The sequence below is a fragment of the Littorina saxatilis genome, linkage group LG1, assembly GCF_037325665.1.
Source record: "Littorina saxatilis isolate snail1 linkage group LG1, US_GU_Lsax_2.0, whole genome shotgun sequence".
NCBI classification, from domain to species: domain Eukaryota; kingdom Metazoa; phylum Mollusca; class Gastropoda; order Littorinimorpha; family Littorinidae; genus Littorina; species Littorina saxatilis.
This window is the reverse complement of record NC_090245.1, coordinates 109,067,433-109,090,382: the sequence shown is the minus strand read 5'-3', so window position 1 is coordinate 109,090,382 and position 22,950 is coordinate 109,067,433. Positions and strand designations below refer to the sequence as shown.

The window sequence follows — 22,950 nt, the reverse complement described above, 5'->3', positions numbered from 1 at the left end:
TTGTAGTTTGTTTGATTTTGTTCCCTTCTAATAAGTATTATTTAAAATAGATCTTTACATCTTGATGTGAAAGGCGCAGTACCCCCCTCCCCCCAGGATGTTAAATTCTAGGTTGTGTCCATGTAAAATCCTGATCCTGGTCAAGATTCGAGTTGGTTTTTCATGCAACTGTGCCTCTTTATGCCACTCAATTAGACATACTTTGCAATCCATAATTGCACGAAACTAAGTACAGGAAATACGTTGTTGTCGTGTTTTTAATATTACATAATGAAATAAAAAATGTCACAACTGGTTTCGTGTTGGGCTTTCTCTCTCTGTCTGAATCTCATAATTACTTCCTTCTGAAGCCTGAAATGTGTTGCAGGCATTGTTCAGCTTACATTTATTGTTACAATGTTTGTGGATATGTTATTAAGTGTGTCTGTGTTTCTATCATTCGTTATCAGTGTGGTTAAAAAAAAAAAGCACACGTCAAAGTAATTTACCCTTCATCATTATCAAAACATACAGATACAGGTAATAAATATTTGTGATACTTTAAACAAATACAATGTTTGTTTGTAGCTGTCTTGTCCACTTGCTCCTGTCGCATAGATCTGCAATGTGCAACATCATCTTTGATTAATAAGTCTGAGGCACAGACAAACACACACGCGCGCACATTTGCGAGAGAATGCACGTCAGTCTATTCAATCAAACAGTAAAAACATACCACAGACGTGGTGGTGGAAACTGGACATTCGCCGTATAACAAACTCAAGAGATTCATTTGTGTGTGTATGTTTAATCAAAAGTTCATCTTGGGCACATTCAGTCTGTATTGTAACAGGACCCATCCCGTAAAAACTTCGAACAGATCTATTAAATTCTGAAATCCTTGACAAGTTTTTTTCCAATCATCTGTATCTGACCGAAGTAAAAAAAATAAAAAAAATCAGCCAGTACACGCATCTACCCCCTCACACGACAATACATATGTGGCGAAAAAAGGAATCGAGAGGGGGGAACAAGGAATAAATTAGATCCAGAAATAATTCCACTTCATCATTCCAAAGTGTGAAGTGATCGGATACTGTGGTAAAGATACGTGCTTAGTATCACAACTGAAAATACAAGCCCTAGGGTTTTAAATCAAGGAAACAATTAAAGATCAACAGAAATGTCGAGAACATGTAAAATATTGTACTTACAATCCGTTTCAGCATGCTCTTCGAATAATAATCTCCCAGTCAACCTCGTGCTTACGACTTCGACAGGATGTTGCCTCTCACGCTGAGCCAGTACATTTTGAATTCAAAGGCCAGAGATGCAGTACAAGCACATTAGTTAGATCCAATTCATTTACATTGCTACCTTGCCCAATTTATGGCTATTTCTGTTGGTAACATCACACATGTGGCAAGCAGTGCTTGTTGCCGACTCTGCTGGGACAGGCAGCAGACGATTTTATTTAGGAACCAAATTCTGATTGGTTAAAACATAAAACCGGAACTCAAAGTACCACTTGTTCTTTGGAAGTATCAAATCAAGAACAGATAATCAGGTAAATCTGAAATGGGTTCAACACTTTTAAAAAATCGTAGTAAATCAGAAAACACAGTAAACGTTGGAAAAATCGTCCAGTATCGCTTCTACAGGTCTATACTTGGACAAAACATAAAGCAATTCAGTAAAGCTGACACTTCAAAATGTCTGTTTAGTTACACTTTAAGTACAGCCAGTCTTTGTGTCACACTTACCTCCCCTTATCATTCCCGATGTCCTTTAAGTACAGCCAGTCTTTGTGTCACACTTACCTCCCCTTCCTGTGTATTCCCGATGTCCGTTGAGCTGCAGCTTGATGAACGACCTTTGACCTTTGTGTTTCAGACTGCACAGAGTAGACCATGCACACCAGAAACCCACATCAAGATTAATCATCCGTGTTGTGACCTGGAGGTGCATGTAACATCATTGTAACACAGTCACACCTTTCACACGTGAGTCGGGAGGGCTTTGCCCTTTTTGTTCAACCAGAGGACCTCACCAAGACTAACCATACCCGTGTTGTGTTCACCAAGACTACTTGTGTAGCAAGATTTTTGTGGGTGAGCATGCTCCTTGACCCGATGCGCGACCAGAGCTGACCAGAAAACACAACTCCAGATGCAACCCTAACGGCGAACTGTGGAAGACCTGCGCGAAGACCTAAGCTCAGGCCTAAGACTATGAGTGACACCTAAGCTCAGGCCTAAGACTATGAGTGACACCTAAGCTCAGGCCTCAGACTATGAGTGACACCTAAGCTCAGGCCTAAGACTATGAGTGACACCTAAGCTCAGGCCTCAGACTATGAGTGACACCTAAGCTCAGGCCTCAGACTATGAGTGACACCTAAGCTCAGGCCTCAGACTATGAGTGACACCTAAGCTCAGGCCTAAGACTATGAGTGACACCTAAGCTCAGGCCTAAGACTATGAGTGACACCTAAGCTCAGGCCTAAGACTATGAGTGACACCTAAGCTCAGGCCTCAGACTATGAGTGACACCTAAGCTCAGGCCTAAGACTATGAGTGACACCTAAGCTCAGACCTAAGACTATGAGTGACACCTAAGCTCAGGCCTAAGACTATGAGTGACACCTAAGCTCAGGCCTCAGACTATGAGTGACACCTAAGCTCAGGCCTAAGACTATGAGTGACACAACCGTTGAACGCTGAAGCAAAAAGAAGAGGTAGACAACCACACAGTGTTTTGCGTCCTAACAGTAGCATGGCGAACAGTACGACGTCATTGAGTAGTGTTACCGACGTCACAGAGGGAGATGGGGGTGGTGGGGGTGACGGCGACATGCTGGGCGTGCTGTTCTACACACTCAACGGTCAACAGATCACAGCGGTCAACCTCCTCTTCTACTCCGTGCAGGTGTGTTTGAGTGTGTGTGTGTGTGTGTGTGTGTGTGTGTGTGTGTGTGTTTGTCTGTGTGTCTGTGTGTGTCTGTGTGTATGTGTGTGTGTATGTGTGTGTGTGTGTGTGTGTTTGAGTGTGTGTGTATGTGTGTAGGTGTGTTTGTGTGTATGTGTGTTTGTGTGTGTGTGCGTGCGTGCGTGCGTGCGAGCGTGAGTGCATGTGTGCGTGCGTGTGTGTATGGGTGTGCGCGCGCGAGAGCGTTCGAGATTATGTGCAACGGGGCAGAATAAAAATCTAACAGAATTTGAATATGTGCTTATTCTTTTTGAGAATAGAAATAATGCTTTGGTAAGACGAGCAAAGGAAAGACCTTTACAGGCCAGATTAAGTGGTCTTGTTAAAACCTCAGTGATGCCTTTTTCTTCCTTTTTTGCGTGTATATCAAACAAAGCATTCTGTTTTTGTCAGGCACGTAATAGAAGTTCGGATCTTCTTTTGTATGTCTATCTTCCCTCTCTCCATGGAGACAAGCAGCATAACTAAAAGAATCAAACGAGGGAGAGGAGGGGGAAGAGGAAGATATACAAGGGGAGGAGGAGGTAGCATAGTTGGTCTTTGTTGTTTGCCTTGTGCTTTGCCAGGTCAATATTTAGACCTAATTCAATTCCCAAAGAAAACACTCTGAAGCTTTTCGTTTTTGTTTTCAAGGGAAGAAGATAGTAGAAATGTACGCGTCCCTTTCAGTTTCCGAGCAAACAACGTTGCCACAGAAAACCCTTTAATTGCCTCGCATCTTTGGAAGTCTTTTGTGCCATCATTGAAATGCGCTCATGATTGGTTTTTGAGTCCATTGTTATATATTTTGCTAAAAGCTTTAGTAATGTTCTAAAGGCTACTTTAAAATTTGAGTTTTTAAAAAGAAAGACCCCACGCGTAAAATATTTCTTGTTTTGGACTGAAATACGCGAATAATGACTGTCTTGGTAGGAACGACAGTAAAATGTTTCTTGCTTTAGACTGAAATACACGAATAATTTCATGGAAGGAACGACAGTATAATGTTTATGTTTGACTACGAGCTATCTCTGCTCGCCTTTGTCTCATGTAATCCTGCTCCCAAAGGTGTACACGTTCATATTTCACTGTCAACATTGTGATTGTACACGTTCATATTTCACTTTGATCATTATGATTGTACACGTTCATATTTCACTTTCATCATTATGATTGTACACGTTCATATTTCACTTTGATCATTATGATTGACGAAATGTTAATTTGACACCCAATCTGTTTGTCTCTGTTTATGGTCGTGACTCTATTTTCGTGCTGGACTGCCTGCCTGCTAGTCTGCGTGTGTGTCTGTGTCTCCCTGTCTGTATCTCCCTCTCTACCTATCTGACTGCCTGCTAGTCTGCGTGTGTGTCTGTATCTCCCTCTCTACCTATCTGACTGCCTGCTAGTCTGCGTGTGTGTCTGTGTCTCCCTGTCTGTATCTCCCTCTCTACCTATCTGACTGCCTGTAATGTTCTCCCTTTACGCCCCCCCACCTTCTCCCATGCATGTGAACTTTTGGTGCAACAATGCACACAAATCAATGTCAAGGGCTTTTGCATATCGCGTGTCTAGAAGTCATGCGCCTTTAATAAAACCTTTACAGTCAACACCACTACAGCATTAACCTTCACAGCAAACCGCGACCCAGCCATGACAGCAAACACAGCAAACAATTCTCTACTGCATGAAAAACAAAACCAGCTTGCGAGGACCCCATCAAGAGCTAAAAAAAGCGGCGTTACCTCTAACATTTTACCTGCATACAACACAGGTAAAGGCGCTTCGATAACATTTCGGTCGTCGGGGGGAGCAAGATGCTAAAGAGCTGTGGTAATGAAAGTCAAATTTAACGACTCGGCGGCAGCAGTTTTGTTTAACACACTATCAAGACATCCAAGCTGTTACCCTGGGCCAGCTTTACGAGGCCGGTGTGCCTGGAAGGTTGGCTGAAGGTTGACTGAAGGTTGGCTGAATGGACACTGTTTGTGAGCTAGCTGAGCTATGAGCTTTGTGCTTGGAAGGTTGACTGAAGGTTGACTGAATGGACACTGTTTGTGAGCTAGCTGAGCTATGAGCTTTGTGCTTGGAAGGTTGACTAAGGTTGGCTGAATGGACATTGTTTGTGAGCTAGCTGAGCTATGAGCTTTGTGCTTGGAAGGTTGACTAAAGGTTGGCTGAATGGACACTGTGTGTGAGCTAGCTGAGCTATGAGCTTTGTACTTGGAAGAATGGCTTAGTACTGCGATACACCCTGTTGCGGAGATTGAACCAGACTCGCCGTCATGAGAGGCAGGGACTGTCACCATTGCGCCACTGGGGCTCTCAATCACTTGAGACTTTCTACGTGCATACCAATGTGAATGTTATGCAGGGCGAAGCCTGGGAGAAAAAGGCAATGGGACACTTGTCCCCCTCAACCAAATTCCGATGGGACATAGTCGAAGGCAAGAAGCGCCAGAGAGGCCTGTACGCGTTTTGACCAAAGATGCAAAATGGTGCAATATCGTGCCATCTGAGAATTAGCCGCTATATCGTGTTATCTGTGAATGTGTCTGTATCACTGTATGTGTGTGTGTGTGAGAGAGAGAGAGAGAGAGAGAGTGTGTGTGTGTGTGTGTGTGTGTGTGTGTGTGTGTGTGTGTGTGTGTGTGTGTGTGTGTCAGTGTGTGTGTGTGTAATCCGATGTAAAGTGTACATTTGGTGGCGCAGTGGTACGTGATCTCAATGCGCCCTTTGACGCACTGAAGGGAATTGTGATGGGACATTTTCGGAATCAATGCGCCAATGGCGCAGGGCGCACTAGTAAATGAAACCCTGTAATATGGGAATGCTTGAAAGGTGTAGTTCTGAAATTTCTCTGTATGAGATAATAAAGTATTCGTATTCGTATTCGTATTCGATTCCAAGCAGGGCAGGCGGATGGAGGGTCCATTCACTTAACTTTCAGGATGCACGTCACAATCGATTACATTATTGTGAAATGAAGATAGAATGGAACACTCAGTCGTACGATGGTCTTAACATCACCAGCGGCAGCGGTTTTAATGAGAGATATGATGTTCGCCGTTTGACAAATTGGAGTGCCTGCGGACTGGAAAAGTGCAATTACTGCAGTCTTGCTCTTAGAGGAATTGGAGGCAACAGCAGGGACAGCAGTCGTGTTCTAGGCTGGATGGCCGTTTGGGTGGAACTTGTTGAGCCATCCGTTTTGAACAGTAGTTGAAAAAACCCAGATGGAATATGTTTAGATTGAAACTTGAATTGAGTTAATACTATGTAAAAAAAAACCTTGAACAGGATTAAACGTAAGTACAACAGAAAAGGAAGGAAAGAAACGGTTAATAAAACCGAAAAAAACCCACACACAACTAAATATGCCTTTACGAAGACCGACGACCTCTGATTGTCCTTACCAGTGTGTGTTGTAAACGTGAAAGCTACGTCTCGATGTTACAAATATTTGGTAGGTAGTTTCAATTATGACTCCGGGTTAGGCTAACCCTGACCCTTACTAATCATGACACAGCGATTATAAATCAACGACTGCGCACACTCAAATGAGCAGTCACACGGATTTTATTGCTGCTCGTGTACTTGTACGTACCCAGTCCGTCTGCAGAGGAGCTCCAATCATTCAAAGTTCAATTATCATATCACTACTGTAGGCTCAAAAGTTGAGATCTCTTACATCTAGACTCTTTCCCCCACGACCAGGTGGTTATGGGGCTACCTTTACCTTATTTTACTGTAGACTCACGGATTCGGTTTCGTGTAGTAGAATTCATAATGGTTTTTAATTTTTAATTTTTTTTAACAATGTCACGCTCTTTTCCTCAGTGCTGCAAAGAACGCTTCCGAAATTAGAGACAACGGCCTCGTACGAGCGATGATTTGTAAACGTCAGTATTCAAGTTTCGATAATAGTGTGACACATTTATACTGTATGAGTTTTAACCCAGGTCGTTGTCGCAGCGTGTGTTAGTTTCAAAGCGCAAAAAAACGTGTTTAGATCGCTGTTAGTACCACGCCGGACAAGCGTTCAGTGACCAGTGTTTGAGTTTCAATGCTAGTCTGAAGAACGAATGTTGTAGACGAGTTTCTATTAAGTCGTGGTAACGGAGTGTGTTACTTACAGAAGGAAAAGAATCGGGTTAGATGACTGATTGTACTTCGTTAATTCACAGTATCTCTTTGACTGAAATGTCCAGATGTACATTACATGCATCATTGTACAAACAGGAACTGCTAGGCTATTATTGGCTTGACAGGAAAAGGTGTCGTCACAACGTGCTGTGACAGGAAAAGGTGTAGTCACAACGTGCTCTGACACGGAAAAGGTGTAGTCACAACGTGCTGTGACACGGAAAAGGTGTAGCCGGTATGATCGAGCATCGGTTGAAATCTTTCGCGAGCGGTATCTCGTATTTTTCCGCAATGCATTGGTGCTTAAATGACACCAATGTGTGTCCATGAGGGACATAAATCTACAAACAATATTTTAACAAGATTTATTCAAAATTGACGGTTTTAGAGGAGGGGGATTGGTCCTCTAACTTTACAGCTCGGAGACACCCGGGTAAGTCTTTACCGGAGTTTCATGAATAACACTTAGCGGACTTATCGAGCGGAAGTGGTTTTACAGGCCGGCATATGAGTTGCAGCTGTTTCAAGAATACGAGCCCAGGGCTACAAGGAACCCAGGTTTATCATATTCGTTTACATATGAAACTAAATCGTCTACTTGCCGAATCGCTCGACCTTAAAAAAACCGTACTGATCTTCAACAATAATATTTAAAATAACTTTAGACAGGCGAACTGATAGAGTCTTCGCTAATATTGTATAATCAGTGTTCAATGATGAAATTGGTCGCCAATTATTAAGGTCGTCTCTCGGTAACTGTTTACTCTTATGAATTAATACCATTATTGCCCGTTTTTGTGTGACGGTCAATTCTCCCTTTAAAAAAGACGCATTAAAGGAATTCAATACCATGTATTTTTATTTTACACCAAAAAAACTTCATAAAGGAGGTTGTAATACCATCACATCCAGTAGAGGGGCGGGGACATAGCTCAGTTGGTAGCGCGCTGGATTTGTATTCAGTTGGCCGCTGTCAGCGTGAGTTCAAACCCACGTTCGGCGAAAATGTATTTCTCTGAGTCAACTTTGTGTGCAGACTCTCTTCGGTGTCCGAACACCCCCCGTGTACACTACATTGGGGTGTGCACGTTAAAGATCCCACGATTGACAAAAGGGTCTTTCTGGCAAAATTGCTTAGGCACAGTTAATAATTGTCTACCTATACCCGTGTGACTTGGAATAATAGGCCGTGAAAGGTAAATATGCGCCGAAATGGCTGCAATCTACTGGCCGTATAAAATTTCATCTCACACGGCATCATTGCAGAGCGCCTAGAACTGTACCCACGGAATATGCGCGATATAAGCGTCCTATTGATTGATTGATTGATTGATTGATAGAGGAACCGTTTTTCATATTTTTGAAGGATGTCGATAATTGTGTTAAAGTGAGCGGACCTTCAATTCCAGTCTTCTGCTGTTCTGTTGATTGCTATGTAATCTTCTGTTTTTATCGCACTAGTCTCGCTCAACGTTTTCTGTGAATGATCCGAGACTAAGAGAAGCAGACTTATGATGTCATAACCATGAGGAGGTAGAAGATTGCTTTGTCAGAACCAGTTCAGTGGCTTTTCTACTCTTTCACATCGTGCGAGCATTATCTGCAATGTAACAGTACAACAGAAAAGTGTGCTACAACTGAGTAAAGACAAACACAACTAAAGATGATGGCTTCAAAAGTTGTTATTTTACAAGAACGGGTTTACAAACAGTGAATAAAGACAGAAACACAAAGCAGACGACTAAAGCTGTTAGAATGTCCAGCGAGGCCCCGAGTGACAGTGACCAGACACTGGACGGACCGTTCCTGTTCGCCGCCTTGAACGGCAACAACGTGTCTGTTGCCAGCTTCTTGTTCTGTCTCCTCAATGTAAGTTGTCTGTTCGCCGCCTTGAACGGCAACAACGTATCTGTTGCCAGCGTCTTGTTCTGTCTCCTCAATGTAAGTTGTCTGTTCGCCGCCCTGAACGGCAACAACGTGTCTGTTGCCAGCTTCTTGTTCTGTCTCCTCAATGTAAGTTGTCTGTTCGCCGCCCTGAACGGCAACAACGTGTCTGTTGCCAGCTTCTTGTTCTGTCTCCTCAATGTAAGTTGTCTGTTCGCCGCCCTGAACGGCAACAACGTGTCTGTTGCCAGCTTCTTGTTCTGTCTCCTCAATGTAGGTTGTCTTGCTATGTGTAACCAGTGTTTGGATCCAAAAAAAAAGAAAGAGAGGAGAATGAGGTAAAGGAGGAGGGCGAGGAGAAACAACGAGATATGCCGCTGTTATCTACATTTTAGTCAGGCTAAATTTGACACCGCCACCGACATGCTCAGGTATCACACCTCACCATGTCACCCCGTGCTGTCTGTCAGATCGTGGTGGCGGCCTTCATCCTGACGCTGAACGGTCTTGTTCTGGACACGATGGTGAGACAGGGACAGTCCAGGGAGCCTGCTGACCTGCTGGTGGCCGGACTGGCGCTGACCGACGCTCTTACCGGGGTGTTCGTGCTGTGGGTGACGGTCTACACGCTGGTCTACTTCCAGACGGTCTACGAGTGTCTGACCAGGCTGGGTCTAGCGCACTCAATGATGATCACAGGCATGCTGCACCTGCTGGGGCTGACCGCTGATCGCTTTTTGAAGATCGTCACACCTTACAGGTAAATATTGTCACACCTTACAGGTAAAACTCGTCACACCTTACAGGTAAATATTGTCACACCTTACAGGTAAAACTCGTCACACCTTACAGGTAAATATTGTCACACCTTACAGGTAAAACTCGTCACACCTTACAGGTAAATATTGTCACACCTTACAGGTAAAACTCGTCACACCTTACAGGTAAATATACCGGCACGGTTGGCCTAGTGGTAAGGCGTCCGCCCCGTGATCGGGAGATCGTGGGTTCGAACCCCGGCCGGGTCATACCTAAGACTTTAAAATTGGCAATCTAGTGGCTGCTCCGCCTGGCGTCTGGCATTATGGGGTTAGTGCTAGGACTGGTTGGTCCGGTGTCAGAATAATGTGACTGGGTGAGACATGAAGCATGTGCTGCGACTTCTGTCTTGTGTGTGGCGCACGTTATATGTCAAAGCAGCACCGCCCTGATATGGCTCTTCGTGGTCGGCTGGGCGTTAAGCAAACAAACAAACAAACAAACAAACAGGTAAATATTGTCACACCTTACGGGTAAGGATTGTCACACCTTACAGGCAATGATTGCCACACCTTACAGGTAATGATTGTCCCACCTTACAGGTAGTGATTTCCACACCTTACAGGTAATGATTTCCACACCTTACAGGTAATGATTGTCCCACCTTACAGGTAATGATTGTCACTCCTTACAGGTAGTGATTGCCACACCTTACAGGTAATGATTGTCACTCCTTAAGGTAATGATTGCCACACCGTACAGGTAATGATTGTCACATCTTACAGGTAATGATTGTCACTCCTTACAGGTAATGATTGTCACACCTTACAGGTAATGATTGCCACACCTTACAGGTAAGGATTGTCACACCTTACAGGTAATGATTGCCACACCTTACAGGTAATGATTGTCACACCTTACAGGTAATGATTGCCACACCTTACAGGTAAGGATTGTCACACGTACTAACAGGTAATGATTGCCCCACCTTACAGGTAATGATTGTCACACCTTACATGTTATTATTGTCACACCTTACAGGTAAGGATTGTCACACCTTACAGATAATGATTGTCACACCTTACAAATAATGATTGCCACACCTTACAGATAATGGTTGCCACACCTTACAGGTAAAGAATTTCACATAACACAAAACACAAGGGTAATATCCAATTGAAGAGTTTGGGACGAGATGTTAAGTACAGGAAATGAAGGAAAGTAACGGTGGAGACCAAAGGGTATTTTATGTGATATTTTTACATCCTACTGCCTAAATTATTGTTGTGAAGTTCATGCTGTACCCATGGTATGTTGCTTTAGAGAATATCTTTCTTTAGGAAATCAAAAACAACGTCGTGGTTCTTTCAGTTTCAGGGTAGGGAACACATTACTGATGGCTTGCATGTTAGTATAAGACGGTGCCATCTGACAAGTAATAATCATTGATCAGAATCGTCTTTGTCTATTTATTGTCCACAGTTCTTTCTCTGCTTTTCACTGTTCTATCTCTCTTCTTGACCATATTAACAAAGTGTGGGTGTGTTTGTGTGTGTGCTCATTGGTGCCGGTGCCTCAACTCAAACAGAACTCGAACCAGCAATGTAAAAAACCAAAAAAAACAGTCCGTACGACCGGTGTTGCCAATTAACATGTCCAGACTACAGTCACGCCCAAGGAGTCAAAACAACAAAACCAAACAGTCCGTACGACCTGAGTTGCCATTTCAAGGCTACAGTCACGCCCAAGGGGTCAAAACAACAAAACCAAACAGTCCGTACGACCTGTGTTGCCATTTCAAGGCTACAGTCACGCCCAAGGGGTCAAAACAACAAAACCAAACAGTCCGTACGACCTGTGTTGCCATTTCAAGGCTACAGTCACGCCCAAGGAGTCAAAACAACAAAACCAAACAGTCCGTACGACCGGTGTTGCCATTTCAAGGCTACAGTCAAGCCCAAGGAGTCAAAACAACAAAACCAAACAGTCCGTACGACCGGTGTTGCCATTTCAAGGCTACAGTCACGCCCAAGGAGTCAAAACAACAAAACCAAACAGTCCGTACGACCGGTGTTGCCATTTCAAGGCTACAGTCACGCCCAAGGAGTCAAAACAACAAAACCAAACAGTCCGTACGACCGGTGTTTCCATTTCAAGGCTACAGTCACGCCCAAGGAGTCAAAACAACAAAACCAAACAGTCCGTACGACCGGTGTTGCCATGTAAAGGCTACAGTCAAGCCCAAGGAGTCAAAACAACAAAACCAAACAGTCCGTACGACCGGTGTTGCCATGTAAAGGCTACAGTCAAGCCCAAGGAGTCAAAACAACAAAACCAAACAGTCCGTACGACCGGTGTTGCCATGTAAAGGCTACAGTCACGCCCAATTAAGTAGTCCCTGTGATATTCATCGGCTGGGTCTTGACTAAAATACAAGCCATACAAACACTAAATGTGTGTGTATTGTATGCATTACACCAGAGTGTGTGTGTGTGTGGGGATGTTTCAGATATATATATATATATACGTATATATATAACGACGCCATTCATGCCTTGCAGATACAACAGCCTGTGTCAGAAGTGGACCGTGTGGGTTGTCATGGCGACCATGTGGGTGACGGGCATTACACTGGGCTCACTGCCAACCTTTGGCTGGAACGGGGCGGACAAACCACGTGACCCTGACGACCCGGAGTGTTCTTACTTCTACATCATGGATGACCGCTTCCTCAGGTAGGCCCGTCGTCTTGTGTGTGGTCTGACTTGAACATAGTGTGTGCTGCGGTCAAGTTGAAAAGAGAATGTATTACTGTACACTGGATTTCCCTTTGTTGAGCCTTTTGACGTCACGGTCCGACTAAAACTCATATTTAGGCGGCTGGCCGTGACAACAAAAGAACCCGTATGTGGGTGCGTTCAAGCATATAACAAGTCCCATGAAGCGAAATGACAACATTGAGCAAATCTGTCCAAGTCACAGAATAAAATTAACACGCAGACTAAATTTTTTTTCTCGACCAAAAAACATTATAGCTTTGTCGCCCGCGGCCATGCGCCAAGAAAGCGCTGACACGTTCACGAAAAAAGCATGCAGAAAGTGACACGACAGTACTGCGCAGTAGGGTATAGCGCTTCACAAGAAAGTGACACGACAGTACTGCGCAGTAGGGTATAGCGCTTCACAAGAAAGTGACACGACAGTACTGTGCAGTAGGGTATAGCGCTTCACAAGAAAGTGACACGACAGTACTGCGCAGTAGGGTATAGCGCTTCACAAGAAAGTGACACGACAGTACTGCGCAGTAGGGTATAGCGCTTCACAAGACAGTGACACGACAGTACTGTGCAGTAGGGTATAGCGCTTCACAAGACAGTGACACGACAGTACTGTGCAGTAGGGTATAGCGCTGACAAGACAGTGACACGACAGTACTGTGCAGTAGGGCATAGCGCTTCACAAGACAGTGACACGACAGTACTGTGCAGTAGGGTATAGTGCTTCACAAGACAGTGACACGACAGTACTGTGCTGTAGGGTATAGCGCTTCACAAGACAGTGACACGACAGTACTGTGCAGTAGGGTATAGCGCTTCACAAGACAGTGACACGACAGTACTGTGCTGTAGGGTATAGCGCTTCACAAGAAAGTGATACGACAGTACTGCGCAGGAGGGTATAGCGCTTTACAAGAAAGTGACACGACAGTACTGCGCAGTAGGGTATAGCGCTTCACAAGAAAGTGATACGACAGTACTGCGCAGGAGGGTATAGCGCTTCACAAGAAAGTGACACGACAGTACTGTGCAGTAGGGTATAGCGCTTCACAAGACAGTGACACGACAGTACTGTGCAGTAGGGTATAGCGCTTCACAAGACAGTGACACGACAGTACTGTGCAGTAGGGTATAGCGCTTCACAAGACAGTGACACGACAGTACTGTGCTGTAGGGTATAGCGCTTCACAAGAAAGTTTTGTTTGTTTGTTTGTTTGCTTAACGCCGAGCCGACCACGAAGGGCCATATCAGGGCGGTGCTGCTTTGACATATAACGTGCGCCACACACAACTGAGACAGAAGTCGCAGCACATGCTTCATGTCTCACGCAGTCACATTATTCTGACACCGGACCAACCAGTCCTGGCACTAACCCCATAATGCCAGACGCCAGGCGGAGCAGCCACTAGATTGCCAATTTTAAAGTCTTAGGTATGACCCGGCCGGGGTTCGAACCCACGATCTCCCGATCACGGGGCGGACGCCTTACCACTAGGCCAACCGTGCCGGTTGATCGATTACTATTATTGTAATGTTTACCATAATTTTTCAGAATTTTAATAAACAAACTTACAAAGTAATTCTTGAGCTTCCAACCTAATGCAAGCTCATAGTCCGGCCTTCGTCGAAGACTGCTTGACCAAAATGTAATCAAATTGATCGAAAAATGAGGGTGAGACAGTGCCGCCTCAACTTACACAAAAAGACGGATATGACGTCAATAAAGACATTTATAAAAAAAATGGCTGTGGGTATCATTTGCAGAAACTGTAAAGTTCCAGGAAGATCGGTCCAGTAGTTGTCTCTGAGGCTCTATACACACACACACACACACACACACACACACACACACACACACGCATACACACACACACACACGCATACACACACACACACACACACACAACGGGCACGCACACACGCACACACCACCACCCTCGTCTCGATTCACCGTCTATGAACATGTCCTGTTTCTCTGTCAGCTTTTTCCTGTCGGTGATGTCGGCCATCATGATTGTCATCGTCTTGCTGTACGGCAAACTGTTCTGCGTGGCGAGAAGACACGCCACCGCCATCGCCGCCATGACAGTGACAGGGGACGGCACTCACACCACCAAGGTGTGGGACCACGCGTGGCGATACACCAAGACCGTGCTCGTCATCATCGGAGTCAACTACGCGTGTTGGCTGCCCACAGGTAGGCTGTGTGCGTGTGATGGCTGTCCTCAGGTAGGCCGTGTACGTCAGTGTATGGCTGTCCTCAGGTCGGCTGTGTACGTGTGATGGCTGTCCGCAGGTAGGCTGTGTCCCACCAGGTATACTGGTAGGGGGATGCTTGTTATTTATATCTCACCAGGTATACTGGTAGTGGGATGCTTATTTTTTTTATGCCGCACCAGGTATACTGGTAGTATAATGTTTGTTTTTTATGCCTCACAAGCTATACTGGTAATGGGATGTTAGTACTCTATGTCTCACCAGGTATACTGGTAGTGGAATGTTTGTACTCTATGTCTCACCAGGTATACTGGTAGTGGAATGTTTGTACTCTATGTCTCACCAGGTATACTGGTAGTGGAATGTTTGTACTCTATGTCTCACCAGGTATACTGGTAGTGGAATGTTTGTACTCTATGTCTCACCAGGTATACTGGTGGTGGAATGTTTGTTCTTTATGCCTCACAGGGTATACTAGTAATGGAATGTTTAAACTCTATGCCTCACCAGGTATATTTGTAACTAGATGAATACCCGCTTCGCCGGGTAGCCGGCTTCGCCGGGAAGAAGTAGAACCGAATACCCGGCTTCGCCGGGTACCCGGCGAAGTGGCGCACCGTACGCGATTGACGCCACACGAAGGAAGGGAGATAAACGCGCAAAACACTGGAGAAGATAAGGAGCGTTGTGGACAGTGACCTTCTAAAAATAGTAACGGGAATATGGATTGAGCGTTGTGGACAGTGACCTTCTAAAAATAGTAACGGGAATATAGATTGACGCCACACGAAGGAAGGGAGATAAACGCAAAACACTGGAGAAGATAAGGAAGAGTTACTGGGAATGGATGAACAGAAAAACCAAAATCGGTTCAGCGCTGCGCGCTGAGAGCACGTGTTGATAATTCTCATCAACCAGATTGTGTCCGGGGTGTACCTGAATATGCCCACCAAATTTGAAGCAGATCCATCGAGAACTTTGGCCGTGCATCGCGAACACACACACACACACACACACACACACACACACACACACACACACACACACACACACACACACACACACACACACACACACACACACACACACACACACACAAGTCGTATATAAACTCAGAGGCAAAAGAAACGCAAATGCTGCAGTGAAGATGGCTTACCCATGAATTTTAATGTCGAATTAATTATTTCGGGTTAACAATAACAAGGAAACGAATTGACCGATACAAAAACCATACGGAAAAGTGTATTGGGATGAGAGCATGACGTGCCATGTTCCACTGAACACTGTTTGAAGACTGTTGAAAGTCAAAAGCGTGTTGCTCCTCCCTGGGCGTTGATGACTGTGGCGCACCTCCGGTACATGGAGAGGACGAGGTGATTAATTTGCTGCTGAGGGACCTGAGCCCACACCTGGGTCACGGCAGCACGCAGTTCTGCTGCTGTGCGGGGTCTCCGGGCAAGGGCATTAATCCTTCTTTGCATGATGTCCCAAAAGTGTTCGATTGGGTTGAGATCCGGAGATCGAGCAGGATGAGGCAGAATGTTCACGCTGTTGTGACGCAACCTGTCCTGGGTAGCACGTGCAATATGGGGACGGGCATTGTCTTGCTGGAACAGGCAGTTCCGGTATCTCTGGACAAATGGAACCACATAGGGACGCAGGACTTGATTGATGTAGCGGTCTGCATTGACACCATTCCCACGACCTTGGCCGACGTTCAGAAAGACGACAGGCCCCACTCGCTAATTGACACCAATGGCGCCCCATATCATGACGCTGGCACCTCCCCATCGATCATGCTGCAGGATGTTATTGTTAGCAAACCGCTGTCCAGGTCTTCGCCAGATCCGGACACGCCCATCGCCAGGTTCCAGGCAAAAGCGCTTCTCGTCCGAAAAAAGAACCCTCCGCCAGTCCCGATGGCGCCAGTGGGCATGCTGCTGGGCCCAGGCCAGACGATCCAGGCGATTCTGAGCTGTCAAGACGGGACGTCGAGCAGGACGCCGATTTACCAGGTTCTGCCCACCAAGGCGTCGGCGTAGAGTTCTGGCACTGACGGGTTGTCCATGCACCCCAAATGTGTTACGGGCTGTGTTGGCGGCAGTTTCGAATGCATCTCGCTGGTGTTGATGGACAAGATGGCGATCTTGTCGGGCTGTTGTTACCCGGGGTCTGCCACGTCCTGGTAAGTCTCCGGGACTGTTATTGGCATGAAAACGTTGCTGCAGGCGATAAACCGTGGTGACATTTACTCCAAATGCCCTAGCAACTTGCTGAACTGATTGTCTGGCATCAAGTCTCCCGATCGCCTGTTGGCGCTGATCTGGTGATAGTCTCGGCATCGCGCCTGTGTCGCAGAAATGAATGTTGTAACAGTTTTGTGAGTATAGTACAGCTTGCCTGAACACTCTGAACACGAAAAGCTGCTTTTCCATATTGTACATGTGCTGAAAGTGGTCCCCATGACGGTTTGGGATCCCCGTCAACAAGACCTCACGTGTGACCCAGATAACGGCAAACACGGTTCTGACAAGATAAGACCGCTAAAACAACACGTGCAGAACATGCTAGTATCATTATTTTCTTTTTATTTCAAGTCCATAAATGTTTAATTAACGCATCCTTTATTTGCGTTTCTTTTGCCTCCGAGTATATAATATAGATGGAATGTTTGTTCTTTATGCCCCACCAGGTATACTGGTAATGGAAAGTTTGTTCTGTATGCCTCACCAGGTATACTGGTAGCGGAATGTTTGTTCTTTATGTCTCACCAGGTATACTGGTAGTGGAATGTTTGTTCTTTATTCCTCACCAGGTATACTGGTAGTGGAATGTTTGTTCTTTATTCCTCACCAGGTATACTGGTAGTGGAATGTTTGTTCTTTATTCCTCACCAGGTATACTGGTAGTGGGGTCCATCACGGGCACTTTCGGCGACATGAGCACATCGCGCAAGGGAGACTTCATGCTGTACACTAGCACTCTGGTCTACTGCAACAGCCTGCTCAACCCGCTCATCTACGCCATGAAGATCCCAGCCATCAGGCACAGATACCGTGCCATCTTCTGTCGCTGTAGGAAACAAGATGGCGACGACAGGCTGACGTCTACCGCTGGACAGCTGACGGTGTTGTCTGTGACGAAACAGGGGCAGTGAAACAGTGACGGTTGACGCATTTCAAGAGACAAGTTGTGACTTTATCCGTGTTGTTATTGACTAAGCAGTGATAGTGAAACGGTGAAGACTGACGCATTTCAAGAGACAAGTTGTGACTTTATCCGTGTTGTTATTGACTAAGCAGTGATAGTGAAACGGTGAAGACTGACGCATTTCAAGAGACAAGTTGTGACTTTATCCGTGTTGTTATTGACTAAGCAGTGATAGTGAAACGGTGAAGACTGACGCATTTCAAGAGACAAGTTGTGACTTTATCCGTGTTGTTATTGACTAAGCAGTGATAGTGAAACGGTGAAGACTGACGCATTTCAAGAGACAAGTTGTGACTTTATCCGTGTTGTTATTGACTAAGCAGTGATAGTGAAGCGGTGAAGACTGACGCAATTCTACCGAGACAAGTTGTGATTTTTCATAGATGTTTGCTGTTAGCGTGAGAGGTAGGCTAATCTGCGTCAATTTGGACCTTCAAATCATGACAGCTATCTACGTTGTCTGTAAAGAAGCAAGGACAGTGTAACAGTGAAGAACAGACACAAAATGTAGGCATAACCAAGCTAGGAAAAGGTAACTATCGTAAATCTGGATTTACCGAAAATAAGCAGACACTTTTTCACGTTTAACTTTGTGCAGACACGCAGTTTGAACTTGTCTTTTGAGTTGTTTTGGTGTGAAATAATGACCCACGATAAAATAACGACCCACGATGAAATAACGACTCACGATATATGACGTGGTCAACAGTTGATGACTGCCGACCTAGTCTCGCCACTGCCATGACCACTCGAACTGATAGACTATTCAGGGAAGATAGTATTTAGAGTTGCCACTACCATGACCGCTCGAACTGATAGACTATTCAGGGGAGATAGTATTTAGAGTTGCCACTACCATGACCACTCGAACTGATAGACTAGGCTATTCATTATTTATGAAGTCTTATATCGCGCGCGTATCTCCAGACTCGGACTCAAGGCACAGGGATCTATTTATGCCGTGTGAGATGGAATTGTTTACACAATACATCACGCATTCACATCGACCAGCAGATCGCAGCCATTTCGGCGCATATCCTACTTTTTACGGCCTATTATTCCAAGTCACACGGGTATTTAGGTGGACATTTTTTATCTATGCCTATACAATTTTGCCAGGAAAGACCCTTTTGTCAATCGTGGGATCTTTAACGTGCACACCCCAATGTAGTGTACACGAAGGGACCTCGGTTTTTCGTCTCATCCGAAAGACTAGCACTTGAACCCACCACCTAGGTTAGGAAAGGGGGGAGAACATTGCTAACTTCCTGACCCAGGGTCGAACTCGCAACCTCTCGCTTCCGAGCGCAGGGGAGATAGTATTTAGAGTTGCTACTACCATGACCACTCGAACTGATAGACTATTCAGGGGAGATAATATTTAGAGTACGCCACTGTATTGTTGCTTCAGTGGTTCTGTCCCCTTGCTTAGACCCGACTGTGTGAATCCCGTCGCGATATAACCTTGAACGGTTGAAAACGACGTTAAACACCAAATAAAGAAAGAAAGAAAGAAAGACTGTGTGAATAAAATGTGTGTGTGTGTGTGTGTGTGTGTGTGTGTGTGTGTGTGTGTGTGTGTGTTTGTGCGTGGGTGATCATGACAAATAAAGTCTATAACTACGAAATAGAAGGTTGTGCAAGGACAAAGTGTTCTTTCTTTCTTTCTTTAGTTGGTGTTTAACGTCGTTTTCAACCATTCAAGGTTATATCGCGACGGGGAAAGGGGGGAGATGGGATAGGGGAAAGGGGGGAGATGGGATAGAGCCACTTGTTAATTGTTTCTTGTTCACAAAAGCACTAATAAAAAAATTGCTCCAGGGGCTTGCAACATAGTACAATATATGACCTTACTGGGAGAATGCAAGTTTCCAGTACAAAGGACTTAACATTTCTTACATACTGCTTGACTAAAATCTTTACAAACATTGACTATATTCTATACAAGAAACACTTAACAAGGGTAAAAGGAGAAACAGAATCCGTTAGTCGCCTCATACGACATGCGGGGTGCAGAGAAATAAGGATGTGGAAAAGAAGACTTTTGGTAAGTGAAATAAAGGTGATAGATCCAGTCAGGTAGAAATAAGACAACAAGAAAAGAATTGGAAAACTGCAGGGAATAGTAGGGAGAGTTTTCTTGGAAGGAAATATAGGTGAAAGGACTGGTAAGGCAGAAATAAGACAAAAGAAGAGAAACAGAACCTGTTAGTCGCCTCTTACGACATGCTGGTTAGCATCGGGTAAATTCTTTCTCGTCCCAACCAATATGGGACTCCCCCTAACCCGCGGGGGGTAGGACATAGTGTTACCATATCATCTGAACCATAATATTCATCAAAACACCTTTTTCTAATGAAGATTCTTGAGTTCCCTATTGTCCACGGTTTTAACACAAACTATTTCATAAATCACACTTTCTTCATTGACCCTATTTCTCTTTGTTTATTTGTTTGTTTCTTTATTTTTGAATATTTTTTGCGTACTTTTTCTTTGGATATCGCAGTTTTAGCGGCGTTTCTTTGTATTTCTTTAAGACAAGAAAAAGCATCATTGTGATCATCATCAACATTCACCAAAAAATCATCATCATCGTCATCATCATCATAGGAAATACTCCAGAAAAACAAATATGTTTGTAATCCACGTTTAAATGTCATACTCTGATTTCTTCAAACATTTTTCAACTTTATATTTATTTATTTATTTATTAAGGAGATTTCTATAGCGCATAACTAAAAGCACTATGCGCTTTACAATATCACTAGGTATAAGCACACGCAAACATACTCTGATTAAATAGAACTTAGCCTAGCAAGACATACTAAGAACACTAAACATTTGAGTTCATACACAAATAGAGAATTAAATTAAATTAAATCCTGGACAAACGATTTAAATAAGCTTAAGGCCTACACCAACTGCAATGGGCTATTTCAAATACAAAAGTTTAGTTAACTATAAAAGGCAGTGCATAACACTCCATAATCCTAAGAGGGTCGAACAAATAAGAAACATAAGACTATTTTACTATAATTACTTCGTAAAAAATAATAAACATGGAATACAAAGCTGTAATTGTTAACAACAAATTTAAAAAGATTTTCATGCCATATTGCACAACACATTTTGACACACACCCAACCTCACACAAGCGCACATACACACTTACACACACAGACACACACACACACACACACACACACACACACACACACACACACACACACACACACACACACACACACACACACACACACACGCACACACACACACACGTATCACAAATAGGCAGTCACCTGAAACGACAGGAACATCTCAAACAAAACGGGTTTCATAAACGACGTCACACTTGTTAATAATATGATGATTTTTTTTTGTCTGCTCAGTATTTTTTGTTTTATATGCATTCTTCTGTCCAATGTAAACTAGTCTTACGCTAGAAGAGCAAAGGAAAATAAACTGATATACGAACGAGCACTCTCGCTCTCTCACTCTCTCTTTCTCTCTCACTTTCTCTCTCTCCTATCTCACACACACACACACACACACACACACACACACACACACACACACACACACACACACACACACACACACACACACACACACACACACACACACACACACACACACACACACCAGTATGTTGCGAGGCAAATATCAGGCCATACTTGTTATCAGTGTACGAGATACAGAACTAAGCCAGGCCTATGTACGATATACAGAACTAAGCCAGGCCTATGTACGATATATAGAACTAAGCCAGGCCTATGTACGATATACAGAACTAAGCCAGACCTATCTACGTAATACAGAACTAAGCCAGACCTATGTACGATATACAGCACTAAGCCAAGCCTATGTACGATATACATATAACTAAGACAGGCCTATGTACGATATATATATAACTAAGACAGGCCTATGTACGATATATATATAACTAAGACAGGCTTATGTACTATATATATATGTAACTAAGCCAAGCCTATGTACGATATATATATAACTAAGACAGGCCTATGTACGATATATATAAAACTAAGCCAAGCCTATGTACGATATATATATAACTAAGACAGGCCTATGTACGATATATATATATAACTAAGACAGGCCTATGTACGATACATATATAACTAAGACAGGCCTATGTACTATATATATATGTAACTAAGCCAAGCCTATGTACGATATATATATAACTAAGACAGGCCTATGTACGATATATATAACTAAGACAGGCCTATGTACGATATATATATAACTAAGACAGGCCTATGTACGATATATATATATAACTAAGACAGGCCTATGTACGATATATAACTAAGACAGGCCTATGTACGATATACAGAACGGAGCCAGACAGATCAACAGATTCGCGTTATTTTCCAGCGACTCATCGCAGTACCACACCGGTGACACTGTGACGGTTCCCCTACGCTTTGTGTTCGGTGCCCTGACCCTTTGTGTTCGGTTCCCACTCGGTTCCCACACGCCAAAATTCGCGGACAAAACATCCATTTATGGTAGTATTACGCAATGTTGCTCTCTTAGAATGGTCTTGTTAGATCTGTGAGTGTTTACACTACATGCCTAGGTGCTGTTGGATTGAAGGTTTTTAATATTTTAGCCGTTATTAGGTAGAATGCCTTCCACTTTACTGCAAAACTGCATAATTCGTAGCATCGGCAAGAAATATCCTACCAAAAAATGCCTGCTTGGAACTGTCCGTGGTCCAGCAAAAAGTTCAACATGTCTGTAGCAGACAGCCCAAGTTTCAAGATTGTAGGGCCATCCAAACAGCCGTAATAATAAAAACAACAAAAGTAGTCAGTGAAATTGGCTGTGTTCGGTCCCCCCACACTTTTGTGACGTAGGCGTGACGGTTCCCATAATTCATTGTGTCGGTCCCCACTTTCTGTGTCGGACCCCACTTTCGACCTAATTTCTCTGTGACGGACCCCACAACCAGCCTATTTTGTGTCGGTCCCCACACCTTCT

The 22,950-nt window shown here is 44.2% G+C and overlaps 1 protein-coding gene across 1 annotated transcript; it reads left to right on the top strand.

Moving 5' to 3' along the window:
- The first annotated feature begins 2,572 nt into the window (after positions 1-2,572).
- On the top strand, positions 2,573-18,986 carry LOC138949685 (adenosine receptor A3-like). The gene is made up of 5 exons (XM_070321467.1): positions 2,573-2,907; positions 9,447-9,736; positions 12,297-12,470; positions 14,496-14,710; positions 17,628-18,986. Exons 1-5 carry the CDS (start codon positions 2,755-2,757, stop codon positions 17,885-17,887), a joined length of 1,092 nt encoding a protein of 363 aa, XP_070177568.1. The 5' UTR covers positions 2,573-2,754; the 3' UTR covers positions 17,888-18,986.
- Positions 18,987-22,950: the final 3,964 nt, after the last annotated feature.